The 20,655-nt window shown below is 41.0% G+C and overlaps 1 protein-coding gene across 5 annotated transcripts in view; it reads right to left on the bottom strand.

Annotated features, from left to right (window-relative positions):
• Window positions 1-5,771: 5,771 nt before the first annotated feature.
• The window catches only part of MVB12B (multivesicular body subunit 12B), a 235,584-nt gene continuing 220,700 nt past the window's right edge, over window positions 5,772-20,655 (bottom strand). For all 5 annotated transcript variants that reach the window (XM_068124870.2, XM_068124873.2, XM_068124874.2 and 2 more), the window contains 2 exons: window positions 18,924-18,983; window positions 5,772-7,727 (listed from right to left, as the gene is read on the bottom strand). In XM_068124870.2, the coding sequence (XP_067980971.1) occupies window positions 7,665-7,727; window positions 18,924-18,983 (123 nt within the window). In that variant the 3' untranslated portion in view covers window positions 5,772-7,664. The remainder of the gene's footprint in view (window positions 7,728-18,923; window positions 18,984-20,655) is intronic.

Here is a 20,655-nt window from a genome sequence, read left to right as displayed (position 1 = left end):
CCCGAACCAAAGTCTATAGTTGATGCTGTTGAAATAGTCAAACCTGCTGTTCAAACATTGATTGAAAAAACACTAAAAGAAATGAAACCACTTAAATTTTATATGGGGGTAAAATTAGAAATGACAAAGGATAAAGGAGTTATAGATACACCATACATGAGAACTGAGCCACACTTTATATCTTCATATCAAGATTTTAAAACATCAGGAGTCTATGATGAACTTATTAAACAAGAGCAAGATGTGGATAATTCAATCGTAGGAAGTGGATTCAATATAGGAAAAATTATTTACATAGACATTCATATTCTTAAATCAGATCCTCTAAAAGCTTCTTCTTACATTGATTTACCCAGTGTTATCAAAAATAGAAAAGCAGTTATCAATATCAAAAATAAAGACAATAAATGTTTTCTCTGGTCTATTTTAGCACACTTACATCCTCCACATTTTCATGATGAAAGAGTATCTCATTATAAAAAATATGAGAATACATTAAATACGAAAGATCTAAAGTTTCCGATGACTTTAAATGATATTCCTAAATTTGAAAAGATGAATAATTTATCAGTTAATGTTTATGGTCTAACAGAAACAAACAACATTCAGGTTTTAAAGCTTTCTGACAATTGTAAACAAACTCATATTAATCTTCTATATTTTAATTCAGAGGAAAATTCACATTATACATACATCAAAGATATTGCTAAATTAATAAAACCACAAGTATGTAAAAGAACAAATAAAATATATATTTGTATGCGTTGTCTTAACTTCTTCCATACACAAGAAAGATTAGATAAACATTCAAATTATTGTGGTGAACATAAATCAACAGTAATCAACATGCCTAAAAAAGACTCAAAGATCACATTCAAAGATGAAAAGAAAACAATAAAACATCCATTTGTTATATATGCTGATTTTGAAAGTATTTTAGAAAAAATTGATACTGCTTCTCCAGATCCAAAAGAATCATACACAAATAAATATCAAAAACATACTCCTTGTGGTTTTTGTTATTATATCAAATCATCCGTTGGTGATAAATATAACAAGTTAGAGATGTATAGAGGCTCAAATACCCCAGAGGAGTTTGTGAAACGACTAGAAAAAGACTGTGTTCGATTAACCAAGATAATGAGAGAAACCAATAAACCAATGTCCTTAACAAGTAAAGAAAAAAGGGAATTTATAAAAAACAATGTCTGTCATATTTGTGAGGAGAAAATTGGTAAAGGTCTAAAGGTTAGAGACCATTGTCATCTCACTGGTAAATATAGAGGTCCAGCTCATCAAAGTTGTAATATTAATTATCAACTCCCCTCTTTCATTCCTGTCTTTCTTCATAACAACGCTCATTATGATACACATCTATTTATCAAGGAACTCTCAAAGACTTCTGGAAGTATCTCAGCAATTCCAAACACGGATCAGAAATACATTTCATTCACAAAAACAATTCACACATCTCCTATTACTCATATCAGATTTCTTGATACATTTAAATTCATGGCAAGTCCATTGGTTAATTGGTTCAAAATCTAAAAGAGTTTCCATGTCTTTCAGAGTATTTTTTAGATAAAGATTTTCTAACACAAAAGGGAATTTACCCCTATGACTATATGGACTCATTTGAGAGATTCAATGAAACACAACTTCCTTCAAAAGAAAATTTCTATAACAAATTAAACAACAGTAATATACCTGATAAAGATTATGTACACGCACAAAATGTTTGGGAAAAATATAACATCAAGAATCTTGGCGAGTATCACGATTTGTATCTCAAAACTGATGTGCTTTTATTGGCCGATGTATTTGAAGCCTTTAGATCTGTTTGTCGCACTGGATATGGATTGGATCCTGCTCACTACTACACAGCACCTGGATTGGCCTGGAGTGCGATGTTGAAAATGACAAAACAAGCTTTGGATTTGATAACCAATGTTGATATGCTTTTGATGATTGAAAAGGCAAAAAGAGGTGGAATTTCACAAGTCTGCTCGAGTAGATACGCAAAAGCAAATAACAAATATCTTCCAAATTATGATCCAACGAAAGAGAGTTCTTACTTGATGTACTATGACGCGAACAACCTGTATGGCTGGGCAATGTCTCAGGCTCTTCCTTATGGAAAACTTAGATGGGTAAAGGAAAAAGACTACAAAAACGTTTTACAAGATGTATGTATCTCTACACAAAAAGAATTGGATGAAGAAAAAGTTGGTTATTATTTTGAAATTGATTTAAAATATCCAGAGGAACTCCATAACCTACACAAAGATCTCCCATTTGCTTGTGAGAAAGAAAGTCCAAAGAAAATGGTTGAGTGATTATCAACGATCGTTTGATATAGGTGAATCAATAGAAAAATTACTTACTACATTATATAACAAGAAAAATTATGTTCTACACCAAAGAAATTTGCGACAATATTTATCAAAAGGTCTAAGAGTAGAGAAGATCCATAGGGTTCTAAAGTTCAATCAAAGTCATTGGTTAAAGGGGTACATTGATTTTAATACACAAAGAAGAACAGAGTCAAAAACAGATTTTGAGAAAGACTTTTATAAATTGATGAATAATGCGGTCTTTGGTAAGACTATGGAGAATGTGAGGAAAAGACAAAATATCAGACTATCAACATCTTGGGAACAAGCATCAAAATTAATTAATAGACCGAGTTTTACTCGAGCTGAGGTCTTTACTGAGAACTTTTGTGCGATCCATTTGATTAAAGAGAGTATTGAAATGAACAAACCTATTTATATTGGAACAACAATTCTTGATTTATCAAAGTCATTAATGTATGATTACTTTTATAATAACTTGAGGAAGAAATATCAAAATGATGTTAATCTACTTTATATGGATACAGATAGTTTTATTTTGAAAATTAATACCAACGATGTTTATTCAGACATGAAAAGAGACATTAATATCTATGACACGAGTAATTACAGTCCAGAGAGTGAGTTGTTCTCTTCTAAAAAGAAAAAGGTGATTGGAAAGTTCAAGGATGAATTAGGAGGAAATGTTATGAGTGAATTTGTGGGATTGAGGTCAAAGGCTTATGCTTATAAATACATTGTGAATAACGTTGAAAAGACTGATAAGAAGTTAAAAGGTGTAAAGAAAAATGTTATTAAAGAAACAATAAACTTTAAGGATTATTATAACTGTTTAACAACAAAGAAAGAAGAGTTTAGAAAGATTAATGGAATAAGAAGTTATAAACATCAATTATATTCAGAAGAGATAAATAAGAAAGCATTGGGGGCTTTTGATGATAAGAGGTTTATTTTAGAAAATGGAATTGATAGTCTCCCTTATGGTTATATAAGTATATAAGTGATAAGATATATATAAGTGATAAGATATATATAAGTGATAAGATATACATAAGTGATAAGATATATATAAATGATAAGATATATATAAGTGATAAGTTAAAAAGGGGGGGTTGGGGATTTTAACGGGCTACCGCCGCCTTTTTTACTATTATATAAATGATAGAACCAAGTATCAACCAGACTAAAGAGTGGAGGTGTAATCAACCTTGGTATATAAATGGAAAACATAATGAATGTGAAAAATATCAAATAGGTATAATTGAAAAGGCAACTGGTAAAAAAGTTCACAAAACAAATAAGAGAATTAATTTAAATACCAGTGAGTTGGGTAAAAAAGATAAAAATATTTTTGAGTGGACGGAAAACTTTGATGGTCGTCAGGAAAATGTATACATTAATTTAAAAATGGTATGTGGGAGAGGAGGCGCTCAGACAAGAACATTGAGGGAGGTTTATCATTTTATTTTAGCTCAGTTAAAATATCTTGATAAAGAACCAAACTCAAACATATTTTTTGTTAATGTATTAGACGGTGAGGAGAGTTGTAGGAGAATTAAATTATTTCCCACACATAAACAAATATTTGTAGGGTCGTTGTTTGAGTGGGTCAAAGATGATTCACCAGATGATATTAAGAGTAAAAGGTTAAAAGGTCCATAAGGTCAGAAGGATCACAGGTTCACATAGAAGGACCATTGTTTAAGTGGTCTAATGAATAAGGATAACATGTCAAAAGGTTAGAAGGTTCGTAAAGAACAGGGTGAGAGAAATAGAGGTGTTTAGGGGCAATGGGGGAGGGGAAAAATTAACATGTAAGTCAATGGGAAAATGAGAGTGTCCCAGAAGCAACATATATACACTACTCCTTTCTCTTCTGACCATTAACTCAGGCACCCTTTGAGTTAGGAAGCTGATATTTGGACATGCCAATGACCAGGTGATTTGGCTGCAAAGGCTATTTATGATTTATTAATTCATCAATTAATCAATGAATCGATTAATTATTTAATTATTCGATTAATGACTTCTTTTTTTTTTTAAAGTTACTGATTCTGATGAAATGGTGGTGGTTTATGTGTTCTCTGACCGAATTGATTCATAATTTAATTTTTTTATGATTATTATTTATTTATTTTCATTATTAATCTTTTTTTTTTTTTTTCTCTCATTTGGCCAATATCTCAGGCACCTTTTGAGCTCGGAAGCTAATATTTGGACATGAGTGACCAAGTGATGTGGCTATCAAGGATATTTTTGATTTATTGATTAATCAATTAATCGATTAATTATTTAATTATTCGATTAATTACTAAAAAAAAATAAAAGAAATTCAGTTACAGATTCTGATGAAATGGTGGTGGTTTATGAGTTCTGTGACCGAATTGATTAATATTTAAATTTTTTAATGGTTATTATTTATTTATTTTCATTATTAATCATTTATTTATTTACTTTCTCATTTGGCCAATATCTCAGGCACCTTTTGAGCTGGGAAGCTAATATTTGGACATGACAGTGACCAAGTGATGTGGCTATCAAGGATAATTTTGATTTATTGATTAATCATTTAATCAATTAATTATTTATTGATTAATCGATTAATTATTTATTGATTAATCAACTAATTATTTAATTTTTTATTAATGACTTATTTAATTAAATTTCTAAAAGATACTTCTTTGGATGAAGCACTAGTGGTTTAGTTATGCTATTACCCAATTGATTAAGAAAATATTTTGCGATAATCTTTTATTGATTTTAATTATACAATTAATCAATCAATTAGTGTACACCTCTCCCTCCCAAGGCAGCCTCAATGAGCTGCACTGCGGTATTGCCAGGCGCCTGAGGCGCCCCGGCAATGCCGCGCTGTAGGATATTTAATTATTTGGCATGGGGGCAGTGTACTTTGAATGTATCTGTACTTGTCTCTAATCTGATTACTTGCCTGGCATAGCAACAGCTCCTAAGGAAACTTAACTGATTAATTGATTTCCTTAACTTTAAGGAAATCCTTATCCTGAAGGGTTGTTCACACAACAGCACTTAAGGAAATCCTTCACAAAGGAATTACAGCGTACCTTCAGGGAAGTCGTTCCTTAAGGTTAAGGGAGTCTTAAACAACCAGGCCTTCGGCTTAAGGGTTGAGTTGTGTGAGGGGGGGGGGGGGGGGCAGAGCTGAGGACTTGAGGCGGGAGGGAAGAGCTGAGGACTTGAGGTGGAGGGGGGGGGGGGGGAAGAGCTGAGGCCTTGGGTTTGGAATGGGGGGGGGGGGGAGGCGGGAGAGGGGTTGAGGACTTGAAGTCAAATTTTACATTCATGGAATTTCCATGGGTTACATGTTTCATGGGAATTATTTTCATGGGAATACATCTAATACATGGGAATTTGCATGGGCAAGTTACACATAAAAGGTTGAAATTGCAATGTACAATAATTTATTGGAAAATGCACATTATTTAACAAGCATTTTAAAAACTAATGTGAGAATTCTTCATCTATCACCCTCCAAACAATGAAACCTCTAACTTAGCAACCAGTTCTAACACTAACCCGCATAAACTAAATGAAATAGTTCACAGAACAAAATGAAAACTTGGAACAAATTCACAATTACGAATGACAGTATCATTATCATAACTACTGCTCGGTGTGAGCACATAGGTCAACAGACACTGTGCTTCAACCTTCTAGTAGTGCTGCCTGTAAAGGAAAAAATTAAAGTTTGATGTGTGTGTGTATGTATATATATATATATATATATGTATGTATGCATGTATACCAAAACCACAAAACTCAAAGGGTTAAAAAGGTCCTTGTATAATGCGTGTTCGTTTAGATTAGATTCCATCACAGAACTGTTTCATCAAAAACTTGTGAACAAACAAACACACTTTGCATCAGCAATCCACAATGAATAGCCAATTGTAAGTTGCAATGTAAAGTTATGAAAGCTGTGCTTCAAAATTGTACAATACAGAAAGGAGGGAGATGATAGAGTTGATAAAACAAATAGTAGTACTAAATATGGGAGGACAGTTAGAGAGTGGAGGGGAAGAAAGGGAAAGTGGGGGGAAGGGAGGAAGAGTGGGGAGAAAGAGTGTAAAAAAAGTTGGGTTGAGTAGTGGTGAGGAGAGTGGCAGGAGACAGAAGGTAAGCTTTTACCCACTCAAAGGGGGATCCAATCTGTGACAGATCCGAGTCGATCATCAGTACAGGTTCATCATCGTATCACAATTAACAAACATTTAACCAAGAGAACCTCGAGGTTAAACATTAAACCTCAATTTAAACCTGTAAATGTGGTAGATTTTCTTTGTGCATTTATGACATTTTCACCCAGACTTTAGTACAACCTGGTGTAGCTCGTCGCACTGTACGCACCGGTGGGTTCCACACACAAAAAACTGCTCGACTCCCAGATTTGCAGAGATAATTGTACACATGAGTATAGGTCTGACATTTTTTTCTTGGGGTGATAACTAGGTTAGAGGAATGCAGAAAGAACAAAGTTATTTCCAAGCGCTCTTTGTAAGATGAGAGCAGGGTTTCAAAAGCAAAATCGAATGCAGGTTGGTGACCTGTTTTTAACCTCCTCTCCTCTGGTATAGCTGCCTTTCCTCTCTCAACCCCGTGACCCTCACTAGCTCCGAAGGTATACACATGTTCTTCCAGTAACCATTCCTCGTTCAACTCCCAAATCCCAGGCATACCGCGCACACCTGAACTCCGTTGGTCCTCCATTTCCTCCTGTGTGAAACCGCCTTCAATCTGAACCTTCACTCCAGAAGTTCAAGCGAGTGGTGCACAACCATCTCACATAATTCCCCATCCCTACCTACGATCTTTTCGACCCTATTAGCCCTCCCTAACCCAACCCTCTTACCTGTAAGTTGCATTGCTTCCTTGCTCCCTCTTTCCTGTTTGTTCACCTGCTTGCTTATTGTGTCCAACTGCTGCCCCAGTGCCAGATCATCTGCTCATTCATGAGCCTCGATCTTGTATAGAAAAAAATATATAGAGGTTACAACTATGACGTTAGTGCTGTAGGAGCACAATTTTGGCAAATTGAGGAGTATAGAAATGGGCGTCAGAAACAGGTCCCTGCATAGTAGGAGTTGAAAATCAGGAAAGGTAAAATTTCGATATTACAGAAGCGCCACGGCTCATCATGGATTAAATTAAGTTGTTGATGTGGCACGGACGCCTCGACTAAGAGGCGATGAAAACATGACCGAAGTGACGGCAGGGCAAATGATGGGGCAGAAGGAAGGTCGATCCAGAACGGGAAGGCCACAACAGCGGTGGTTAATCCTGCGAAGGTGCTTGGTGTGCAGCTACACTGCGCTCCGTCAAGAAATCGTAGTCGTACTGCCACAAGGAAAACAGAGGGAGGGAGACATAGGGTTAACAAGATAACCGGATACTTTATGCTTAGCTGTCATGAAGAAGTGGCATCATCTCCACTCTCCAGTCCACACTGTCAGCACCACGTGATCAGCAGAGCATTACCAATATGTACCCGCAGGGGGCGATATGGGATTAGGAACTGTGGGCACACAAGCTTCATATTTAAGTAACAAGGAACACCCATCCAGGGGAAAGGGTAGGAAGGGTAGGAAGGGTCATGTACATATATACGCATCATTCTACATGGTTGAGTTATCCCATCTAGGTTCCTCATGATGACTCCATCTTTGCTCTTTGCTTATTCGGGTTACTTCTGATGACTTGATGCAGTATTTGGTTTTCCATTTGATTACATTTGTATTAAAATCCCTTTTCGCCTTCATTATACATTTTCACACTCACTTAGCCTATGATGCTTTTGACTCGGCCATGTTATTATCCTTGTGATTATTACTATTATAATCGTTAATATTATTTTGTAATTGCATTAATATGATTATTATTATGCTAATATAATTATTTCCCACTTTGAACGGAAAAACGTCCTCCGAAGGTGCAATGTTTGATTTCCCGCTTCTCCTTTGCGTAACGTACTAATGGCAGTGTTTATTACCCGTTCACCTTCTTCTTTAACGGCCACATTTACTCGCACATTCTTGGGGGGTTGGCCAGGAGAAGCTTCGCCCAAGTCATTCACGAACCAGCTGGCCAGGCCTGATGTTTGACTGAGGATAAGGCAGGCGTTTGGCTAAGGTGCCGGCGAATGCTGGCCTAGTCTTCGCGAGCAGCAGGGGATCTTTAACGCCCACCAAGTAACGCCGGCAGATGGGAAGCACAGTTTTAACGTCCATCCAGGGGACAGCACACACAGTGATGAACCACCCTGCTTGTGAAACACCGGGAAGACAGTTTATCGCCGGGTCTAAATTTGAACCAAGGCTGGACAGCTTGGAAGTGAGTTTGCGGACTTCTACACCATCTTCTTATCATGTCATTATCATACGAAGAAATAGACCGATTAATGTGTGGCAATATTAATATTGATGAAAAATGAAACCAGGATGATAGAGGCTGAACTCAAGATTGGAGGATGCTGACGATACTACTCTGTAAGCAAAAAGTGAGGGCGGCTTGATGAAATTGTTGCGCATAGTATAGTGAAGAAGGAACGAGAACGACATTCTTCGACATCACGACGTCGACCGATATGCCACCGCTCACATTATTACATCATTATAATAATTGTACCAAGTTTGCTTTAAATCCATTCAGCTGTTCTCAAGTTATCACATTTTTACCTGACATGACCTCTGACCTTTGACCCCAAAATTTAATCGGTTGATATTTACATCATTATACATATGCGTACCAAGTTTAAATTAGATCACTTCAGCCGTTCTCCAGTTATAGACCTATTACGGACGTTAACCTTTGACCTTTGCCTCCAAAATCTACTCAGTTAATCTTTACATCATTATACATACCTGTGCCAAGTTTACATTGGATCACTTCAGCCATTCTCGAGTTATAGACCTATTACAGACTTTGACCTCTTGACCCCAAAATCTAATCAGTTCATCTTTACATCATTCCACATAAGTGTACCAAATTTGGCCAGAATCTCATCACTGGTTCACAAGTTATCACGGTAACAGGATTTTTACCTAACATTACCTCTGACTTTTGGCCTTTGACCTCGTGACACCCAAATCTAATCAGTTCATCTTTACCTTATAATACATACCAACACCAAGTTTGACTATGATCCCTTCAGCCGTTCTCAAGTTATCGTGGTAACGAAAAACCCATCATGGACAGATGGACGGACAACAACAACAACAACAACAACAGGCATTTTAAGGCCATTTTCCCTGCAAGAGCGGGGGTTAGCCTTGCGGTCCCAATGACAATCTTCTCCATTTTGCCCTATTTTCTGCATCTCCCCGTGTTAACCCCCTTGCCCGCATTTCTTCTTCGACCATCTTCAGCCAAGTCTTTCTCGGTCTTCTTCGTCCTCTACATCCTTCTCCATTCATTTCCATCACTCTTCTCAACCAGTCACTTTCATCCTTCCTCAACACATGACCAAACCATCTCAACCTGTTTCTCTTCACAGCATCCATCACAGGCTCTATTCCCATCATCTTTCGCAATTCATCATTTGTCTTCCTCTCTCTCAACGATACTCCACACATCCATAGAACCATTCGCATTTCCACCCTTTCCAACCTTCGTTGCTGCTCTACGTTCATTACCCATGTCTCGCTCCCATAAATCATTACACTTCTTACACATGTACCATACACCTTTCCCTTCAGCTTCAACGACACTCCCCTCCTCGTCAGCACGCCACTCAGTTCTAGAAACTTCTTCCATGCACATCTCACTCGAGCAACCGTTGCCGAGTCTGATCCACCTTCTGCATTCAGCATGTCTCCAAGATCCAACTCAACATTTCCTCCATCTGCAGTTCCCCCTGTGCACACCGTACACTTGAATGTAGCTGCCACACTGGTAAATCACCCTCTCAAACCACAACATTTTTGATGAACCCACTCAGCACACATTGTACATTGAATGGAATTCACTCCGACACCCTTCCTGCACACAGCACACGGCCACTTCCCAGTTCTTTCCACCTCACCACATGCTTTACCAATTGCCATCACCTTCGTTTTTTCCGATATTCACCTTCAGACCTTTTGTCTCCATACATTCCTTCCACTTGTTCATCTTCTCCTTCAGTCCATCCATACTTTCTGCAATCACCAGATCATCTGCATACAACAACTCCCACGGTAAACCCTCCTTTACGTTCCGAGCCAGCACCTCCATCACAGCTACAAATAGTAGTGGACTTAGTACCGACCCCTGATGCACTCCCACCTTCACCTCAAACTCACCACTGTTCCCGTCCTTCGTCCTTACAGCTGTGCGCGCTCTTTTGTACATTGCCATCACTACTCTGATCAACCATTCCTCCACTCCTAACTTCCTCAATGCCCATGTCACTACTTCACGTGGAACCCGATTGAATGCTTTCTCCAGATCAACAAACCCAAGAAACAACTTCTTCCTCTTCTCCATGTACTTCTCCTGCAACTGCCTCACAATAAAAAGTGCGTCTGTCATTCCTCTTCCTGGCATAAATCCAAACTGCATTTTGTCAATCTTCACTTTCTTCCTTATCCTCCTCTCCAACACCCTTTCCAATGCCTTCATTCCATGCTCCAATAACTTTATCGCTCGATACGAGCCACAGTCCAGAGGGTCACCTTTCCCCTTGTATAGAGGGACGAGGGTACTCAATTCCAAATCTACTGTAATGCGGCCTTATTTCACCACCAGATTACAGATCTCTGTCATTCTCTTCACACCCCAACTTCCTGCTGCCTTCAACATATCTCCCACAACTCCCGTCGGCCCTCCCGCTTTTCGACCCTTCATTGCTTTTATCGCTTCCTCAACTTCCCCCTCGGTTATCTTCTCTGCCGGTCCTTAAACTGGGTTACTCTCTCTGTTGCCATCCCATTCATTCTCTGCATTCAGCAGTATTTCCATATTATTCCATCTGGGTCCACATCGATTTGTCCCACTTCATCCTTCAAGCAACTCACCCCCATCACATCACACCTCTCTTTCGCTATCTGCTTTGCAATCCTGAATACCGCTCTCTGACCTTCTTCCAAATCCAAGCGTTCTCCGAACATTTTCCTACATGCCTCCTGTGCCTTTGCTACCTCTTTCTTTGCAGCCTTCTTGGCTGCCTTATAACTTTCATGCTCTGCCTTTTCTGCCCCCATACCCTTCGCCTTCTGCCACTCTTTGAACTTCTTCCTCTTCTCGTGAATCTTCTTTCCAACTTCATCATCCCACCACCATGTTTCCGAGTGCCTCCGTGGTCCTTTTGTCCATCCACATACCTCACCAACGGCTCCCAACAGACTATCTTTCATTGACATCCAACCACTTTCAAGCTCAACCACATCATCCTCGACCATACTCAGCCTCTCTTTTAATGCCCCCCTCACTGTCACCTCTTTCAACCTCCACACCTTCATTCTCGGTTGGTACTTCACCCGCCGAGCTCTCCCCACACCTTTCACCCTTATGTCGCAGACAACCAAGTGGTGCTGTGAAACAGCCTCCTCCCCCGGGATCGCCTTTGTGTCCCGGAGGTGCCCCCTATCTCGCCTACGCACCAGCAGGTAGTCAACGGTTGTCGTCGACCCACCTGACGTGTATCATCATCCTCTACCATACTCAGCTCTACCATACAAGATTATTATCCTCTTTCTGGAACTGAGTATTACAAATCAACAAATCGGCTCCATCAGCAAACTCCAAAATCATTTCACCTTCTCCATTTCTCACACCATATCCGTAACCCCCATGAACTCCCTCAAAACCGTCCATACTCCTTCCCACATGTCCATTTAGGTCTCCTCCTACCACAACAACTTCCTCATCTTTCACATTTTCCATCAGCTTCTCTATTGCACACCAGAACCTGTCCTTCTCTTCATCGTTCCGACCAACCTGCGGAGCATATCCCGAGATGACGTTCACCAAGAGCTTTCCAATCATCATTTTCACCATCATCAACCTTTCACTCACTCTATTCACACTCACCACACTGTCTACAAACTCCTCAGAAAACAGGACACCAACACCATGCACGCCTTCTGGGCACCCTTGCCACACAAACTTGTATTTCTGTCCCTGCCTACCCTTCACCATTCTCACACCACTTCCCTTCCATCTCGTCTCCTGCACACAACATATGTCCACACTTCTTCTGACCAATACTTCCACCACTTCTCCTGATCTCCCTGTCATTGTCCCTACATTCGATGTCCCAAACCTCAGAAACCGATCTCCACGTCGGGCATCAGACGTTTCGTCGTCATAAATGGAGTGATTTCCACCCTTGCTTCGATTGGGTTCCCCACCTTGAGTTTTGACGAGAGGGAGTGGGGTCCCCCACGGGGTACTTCGGGCTGTACCCTGCCCATAAGTAATTGTAATTGTCATGGTTCTCTTTTTGAGGCAATGTTTTTATGGCCGGATGCCCTTCCTGACGCCAACCCTTTTAGTCGCCTCTTACGGATACGGTGTACGGTGTACGCAGGGATACAAATCAACAAATTGTCATGGAATAGGTGTACCTATTCTAAACCGGGGTACACACCGAGGGACGGACAACCTGAAAACATAATGCCATAAGGCGACTACATCGGCGGAGGCATAAAAAGAAAAAGCTGTTCTTTATTTCAACCTAAAAAAAGTCTAAAATCTTATCAATTGAGAGGATTGACGTGTTGAGATTGTGAGACAATCACGTGGAAAGTTTCATCTTCCTGGGGTCTAAGATTGAAGTGAGTGGCTAATGTAAAGGAGAAATTTACAGATTGTGAGCATTGGTGAGAAGAGCAATGTCAGGATTGACAAAAGATCTGGAAAGACAAAAAAAAGTGACAAAACAAGCCAAGAAGTCAAAAAACAAGCCTGGTCAAAACAAGCCTGGTCAAATCTGTTTCTGGTGTTTTTTCCCCCTCCATCCCCTCCCTTACCTCCAACGGCTACACAGCTGACTCAGCATGTGAAAAAGTTGAATGCCTCAACTCTGTGATTGCCTCAAAATGTTGTGTCCCGAACCCATCTCTCTCTGTACCCACCTTACCTAGTCGAACACAGCTGCTCCTGGACTATGTGTCCTTCTCTCCTGACAAGGTGGATAAGTTTCTGTCAAACCTCGACCTCGACTCTGATTCTGCGACTGGACCAGACGGCATCAGCCCACGGGTCCTAAAATCCTGCTCTGCTGCTCTTTCACACCCTCTCTCTGTCCTTTTCACCCTCTCTTTTGCTCAAGGTCATCTGCCATCAGCTTGGAAATCAGCCAACATTACCGCTTTACACAAAAAAGGTGCAAAAACAGATCCTTGCAACCACAGACCAATCAGCTTGCTCCCAATTATCAGTAAAGTCATGGAATCCATCATTGCTTTGGATATAAAATCCTTCCTCTTCTTCAATGGCTTGATCTCTGATCATCAATTTGGATTCAGAACAGGTCACTCTACTCTGGACATGTTGCTTCTGCTGTGTCAACAATGGATGGAGGTCCTCAATGCCAAACAGGAAATCAGAGCCTTCTCCCTTAACATATCTCATGCCTTCAATACGGTCTGGCACCCCACCATGCTCACCAAACTCTCCTCTTATGGTATCCAACGAAACCTCCCCGCATGGCTTGCGGACCTCCTCTCTGGTCACAGTCAACATGTGGCCCTGAATGGATTTCTCTCATTGGCCCTTCCTGTTCAGGCTGGAGTTCCTCAAGGCAGTGTCCTGGGCCCTATGCTTTTTCTGGTCTTCATCAATGATCTCTACGACTCTCTGGAAAATCCTCTCTCTCTCTTTGCTGATGAGTCCACTCTCCACCGTTCCATACCTCATCCCTCAGATCGACAGGCAGCAGCCTCCTCACTCTCTGCAGACGTGGACAAAATCCCAGACTGGTCAAAGAAGTGGAATATGTCTTTCAATCCTGACAAATCTCACACTCTCACTTTGCCTCTCCGAAAAGACTGGCTGGAAAACCCTCCCATCGACTTTCTCAACAATCATCTCCCAGAAGTTCTGTCACTCAAGCTTTTGGGTCTCACTATCTGCCATGATCTGTCCTGGGAAAACCACATTTCCAAGCTGGCCTCCAAAGCCAGTCACGACTGGGCATCCTCTGTCGTGCGAAGTCCTTCCTTGGCACACCTGAGCTCCTCAACACATACAGGGCTTCTATCTGCAGCTCATTGGAATACTGTTCACCCCTCTGGGCTGGTGCTCCTGCCTCACACCTAGATCGGTGTCACACTGTGGAAACCAAAGCTTTCAGAATCATTGGAATCTCCCACGATGAAGCCGAGTCTGAGGGCCTCTTACTCGCTCACAGCAGGCAGGTTGGTGGTCTTTCTGTCTTCTACAGACTCCTCTCCGGCCTAGCTCCCCCAGCTCTATCTGTGCTCTGTCCCCCAAATATTCCTTCAGGTTGCACAATATCTGCCAGCAACCCTCTTCTGGTGAAACTGCCAAAATCAAGACTCTCTGTTCACCTTCACTCTTTCATTCCTCTTTTCTCCCACCTCTGGAATAAACTCCCATACTCTTTGCAATCCCACTCCTCCCTACAGGTCTTTAAAGCAGCTGTTCACCACCATCTCTTATCTCCCCCCTTCCAAAACCTTGATTTTTTGTACCCCCGTTAATTCACCCCAGATCCACTTTTTTGAAATACTGACTTCTTTCCTGGAAGTCCTTAGTGTCCTTGTGTTTGTACTTCTCCCACCCGCCCCCCCCCCCCTTCCCACGCCGCCTCCCCCCAAGCCCTCTCCCTCCCACACATTCCCGGTGTCCCTGCTCTCAAATGTTGTGTTTATGTGCTTCCCCTTCTCTCCCCATCTTGTCTACCGCTCCCCTTTTTATATACTTTGTTTGTTTGTCTGTTTCATTTGTTTGTGTGATAAATGTTAGCTCTTTCACGAGCCTCGATTATGTATACAAAAAAAAGAAAAAAGAAAAAAAAGGTCACAATGGGGTCATAAGGGTATTGGAGGCAATTCAAAAAATACAACACACAATCGCACACCACGCTTGAAGCTATGCCCGGGAGATATCACATACGACGCCTCAATATGAAAGTTATAAACGATCCATATACAGTCCAACACTCCTCAATATCTGATGGCGAGAAAACCGGACATGCAATGGCGTACATCATTCATGCGTAAAGACACATTTGAGCACCTTTATTAGCAAAATATCATTACGGCCTAGCTGGTGCCCTCCCAGCGACTGTTAAAAAAGGTAACCATAGGTTGGATGGGATTGACCGAATAGTTTGTGGTTATAATATTTTTTACTTCTGGAAGGTGTGCCTCACAAAATGCTACAATAAGCTATTTATACACCTTAACGCGGCGTTTGTCCAAGGCAGAAATTCCCTTTGGGGAAGGGGGGAGGGGGAGGAAGGAAATTAAGTTGCTTCAAGCTCCATCGTGTGACCCTTCATTCCTCTAGCAAGTTTGGTCGAGATTGGATAAGTAACGATCGAATGTAACACGGCTAGCCAGAAACCAAATTGCGTATTTTAGCATGATGAAAACCAACCTTTACTCTTACGAACAAACAACAGTACAAGCTTGCTGAATTTACTTCACTAGTACACCCGCTGATTATGGGAGTAGCAGGGAGGGTCATTCCTCTTTGGGGTATATAGATTACAGTCGATCTATGGTCGGGTCTTAATAACATTGGGTGTGTTAATTTACCAAGTTTCTTGTGAAGAGATCGCCAAGTGGTTTAAGCATTCGAGCAAGCATTGCATTCAAAACCGTGAAGGAACAGCTGGCTTGGCAAGCGCAAGCTAGCTGCTTGGTAAATGAGCACACCCCGGTCTTCCTCCCCTTCAGTTTCGTATCAAACAGCAGGAACGAGTTTCAAAAGTTCGCTACGAAAAATGCCACGGTGGCAGAAGAATGGGCCATGTTATTAACCCAACATTTGTGAGTTATATAGAGTACAGTAGATTTCGCTCAGTTCTGTAGGTAAACCTTACTTCACGAATGTCGGGATTCCTCCAAATTTCTTCATTTAGTGTTACTAGGGCATGCCCGTACTATATCTATATCTAAAATTATATCCCCCCCTCTATTTACATGAATGGTTTGGTCCATTCGCAACGACCACAGAACCCCCCCCTCTATTTACATGCAATGGTTTGGTCCAAAGCGAACGGTTTGGTCCATTCGATGTGATTCGATGATTCGATGTGAATGGTTTGGTCCATTCGCAACGACCACAGAACCCCCCCCCTCTATTTACATGAATGGTTTGGTCCATTCGCAAAGCCAAAGCGAACGACCACAGAACCCCCCCCCCTCTATTTACATGAATGGTTTGGTCCATTCGCAAAGCCAAAGCGAACGACCACAGAACCCCCCCCCCCTCTATTTACATGAATGGTTTGGTCCATTCGCAACGGCAAAGCGAACGGCGAACGGCTAAATCGCCATAGCTCGGTAAGTACTTGTCCGATTAATTTCAAACCTTGAAAAGGCACATCCTCGGGTCCCCAGCAATATACCTGGCAAGTTTCAAGTATATCGGACCGATAGTTGTCGAGAAACAGCGGTCACAGACAAACATACAGACGTACAGACGTACAAACGTACAGAGATTACTGGAATTATAGATAGATAAAGAGCATTATCGACTGTTTAAAAAGCTAAGCATACATGTTTGTGGTTTATAATATTTTTTACTTCCTGTAGAAGCCGTTGCTCCCACGGAAACAGCCATTACAACTATAAGCTATTTATACGTTATCACTGCAGGAAAAATGCCTTGGTGAAGTGGGACATTATTAGTATTAATATTGTTTTGTAATAACATTAACAATATGTGATTGTCATTAATTTTGTTATTAAAAGCGTCTTTGGAAAAACGCCACGAAAAATCTTCTTCTTTGGACAAACGCCACGATAAAGCTAATTTAACATTGACATACACCTCAACACGCAATGCCATTGATGGCAATGGCGGAGAAAACCCGCTTGGGGGAGAAAACCCCCTTGGGGAGGGGGGGGGGCAAATGAATGTGCTACAACCTTCAGTATGTAACCCTTCGTCATCTTGTCATGTTTGGTTGAGATTGGATAAGTAACGACGGAATGTATTGGCATCAAAAATTAATCAGACAGATGGACAGACAGACACGAAAAGGCGTATTTTAGTATGATGATGATGATGATGATGATGATGATGATGATGATGATGATGATGATGATGATGATGATGATGATGATGATGAAGTCCCCAAAATAAAAAAATGGACTTGTACATTTGGCAATAAGTATTTGTTCAAAACCACGGTGTATATTCATTTCCTTTGCATTGGTAGTTATTGTTCTTGGAAACACCACAAGTAGGAGTGCAGTTCAAAGCTCGACGTATCTACAAATACATCTGCTCTGAGCCCGTATGCACAATTAATACGGCAAATAGGGGGCACAAAAACATGCTGGGGGGTTTAATGGATGCTGGATAAGCACATCAAAGGCTTGGATGGTGAAGAGGTACACGTGAGGAATAAAAAGCACGTTCCAATTCACAGCACCGTTTGAATACTATAGGTGAAGGGGTGTGCAATGTGCATGCATGTAAACGCGATCCATTTATACAATCCGTGCCCTGCAAATTCAAAAAACACACCACATGTATCGGCACGCATGGCCGGCCCGACGTTTCCCAGAGTGTCCGCAGCACCTCGTCATCCCAATGTTCCCAGAGAGCGTGCCGTTGCGAGCAAATTCAATCTTAATATCACACTAACTGCTCCATTCCAAATCTCCGATGCAATATGCATCCCAGCGTGATGAGAACTGGGCGCTTGTTAAACCTCAGCAGGGAAAATGTTCTGCAATTCCGCTTAGAATTGGACGTATTTCACCCAAAGCACAGCACGCACCACACAACTCCCAAAGGTTTCTCATCACCTTGCCACGCAGGGCCTCGTAAGGGCGGCGAGGCCAAGGTCTCGCACTACGTACTTGCTTTACCTCTTCACGTGCACCGACTCATGGTATTTAACTACATCAGTGGAAAGTATATGAGAGAGAAGAACATTTGCTTGTTGTAACAAAATGGAAGAAAATAACGATCCAAAACACAATTTCACGACATTTAGAAAGCTAATTGCCATCTGCTAAGGCTTTTGCTATTAGGCCTAACCCAATTTGCTCAGATTTAGATAAACGAGCAAGCATTATGGAGGGAGATCGTGCTGCGACTTGTGCTGATGACAGCACCTGCGGCACGACGCACCACACCTTTCACATCGGAACCGTGCAGCTCTCCCTCCGATGTTCAAATCCGACGGGTCATCTCAATCTGAACCATAACAGTCTTTGGCACATTCCAATGAACCAATTTAAACACATCCGGATGAAAGCATCTTTCTTCAAAACCAAAAAAACCATCAAAACCATCCCCAAAACCAAACCAAGTTCTCAATAAGAAACATTCTAAAAATACAAGGTCAAGGAGCATTCGTACAGACCGGACGTAAATGTACCAAGTGTACAGCACGACACTTACCTCCGTCTCGATCTGAGTGAACGTTTTGTGTGGGACATCTAGAATCATGTACTGCGACGTCTAAGGAAAAGAAACACCACTTTAGATTCAACCGAATATTTAAATAAAGGCTTCAAGGCAATGTTCAAATAATGTCAAAGGAATTATGATATAGACAAGCTTTAAGACATCACCGGACAGATAATTCTTACTCTTATACAAGTCAATTGTGTACAAATGCAACACTGATGGACTCGAGTCTCAAAGAAGTTTGAGTTGTGGACTCGAGCTCAAAATAGCGCAACTTCAAATTGTGAAGGAATCAGTCGAACTAATGTGACAATATTTGTAAAGTCAAGTATAATGGCCATTACTATCAAACTGACAGGATGGTGGAGAGGTATAATGACTTACCTTTGAGCTGTCTCGTCTGGGTTCGATTCCTGACCCAATTGTAATCTGTTGGAATGGTGCTTCACAAGCAGGGCGTTACATCTCAAAGTGTGCCATTACCCCGACTCCCAGTCTGCTAGCATTAGTTGGTGGATGTTAAAGATTCCACATTATCCTTTGAAGAAGAGTTGGTGAGTTATCGCCACACCATGAACAAATTACATACAAATTATTATCAAATCGCCTTGAGTCAAACATCAGGCCAAGCCAGCCGGTTCATGAAAGACTTTCTTGGCCAATGATGATGATGATGATGATGATGATGATGATGATGATGATGGTAGTAGTAGTAGTAATAGTAGTAATAGTAGTAATAGTAGTAGTAGCCTTATTAATCGTACTCTCAAACGGTTTGTACAAGATTAGATTTGTGACGATTTTTCATTATATTTACCTTTTTGCCAGTGACAGACATGAAAGATTTTTTTGATGTGAAATATTTGTAATCCTCAACTTTCTATATTTAAACCAAGTTCTCAATAAGACATCTAATATGTTCGATACATTTTCTTCTACGCAGCAGCAGGTTACATATCACTTTCTGATGGGTGTCTTGCACAACTCCTGAGATAATCTGAATTATCTGATATCTGATGATTCAAAGCATCTTTCAGTCAGCAATAGTGATTGGTTTCAAATCAAAAACTCCCTTTGAGTAGTCCCCATAAAAAAACAGGGGATCGGGAGAGGGGGGTAGGCATGGGAATTCAGTTCTGTGACTGATAAGGCTATTTGGAAAGTTTTTCATCAGCCAAGCGAGATATTCATCAGAGGTGTTGGATGTGGCTCCATCTTGTTGCAACCACAGATTTTCCTCCCTTCTCACCATGTTCCATAGGTAAGTCTTCAGCATGTCTTTACGATCTGATGTCAGAGGTACTGCAGTTTTGGTATGAGGGACCGTAGACAACAACACAACAACATGCATTTTAAGGCCATTTTCCCTGCTAGAGCGGGGGCTAGCCTTGCGGTCCCCATGACAATCTTCTCCATTTTGCCCTATTTTCTGCATCTCTCCTTGTTAACCCCCTTGCCCGCATGTCTTCTTCCACCGTCTTTCGCCAAGTCTTTCTCGGTCTTCCCCGTCCTCTACTTCCTTCTACATTTATTTCCATCACTCTTCTCAACCAGTCACTTTCATCCTTCCTCAACACATGACCAAACCATCTCAACCTGTTCCTCTCCACAGCATCAATCACAGGCTCTATTCCCATCATCTTTCCCAATTCATCATTTGTCTTCCTCTCTCTCTCAGCGACACTCCGCACATCCACCGAACCATTCGCATTTCCACCCTTCG

This window comes from Myxine glutinosa, chromosome 8 (genome assembly GCF_964187855.1).
Source record: "Myxine glutinosa chromosome 8, kmMyxGlut1.1, whole genome shotgun sequence".
NCBI classification, from domain to species: Eukaryota; Metazoa; Chordata; class Myxini; order Myxiniformes; family Myxinidae; genus Myxine; species Myxine glutinosa.
This window is presented reverse-complemented; position numbering and strand designations above follow the sequence as displayed.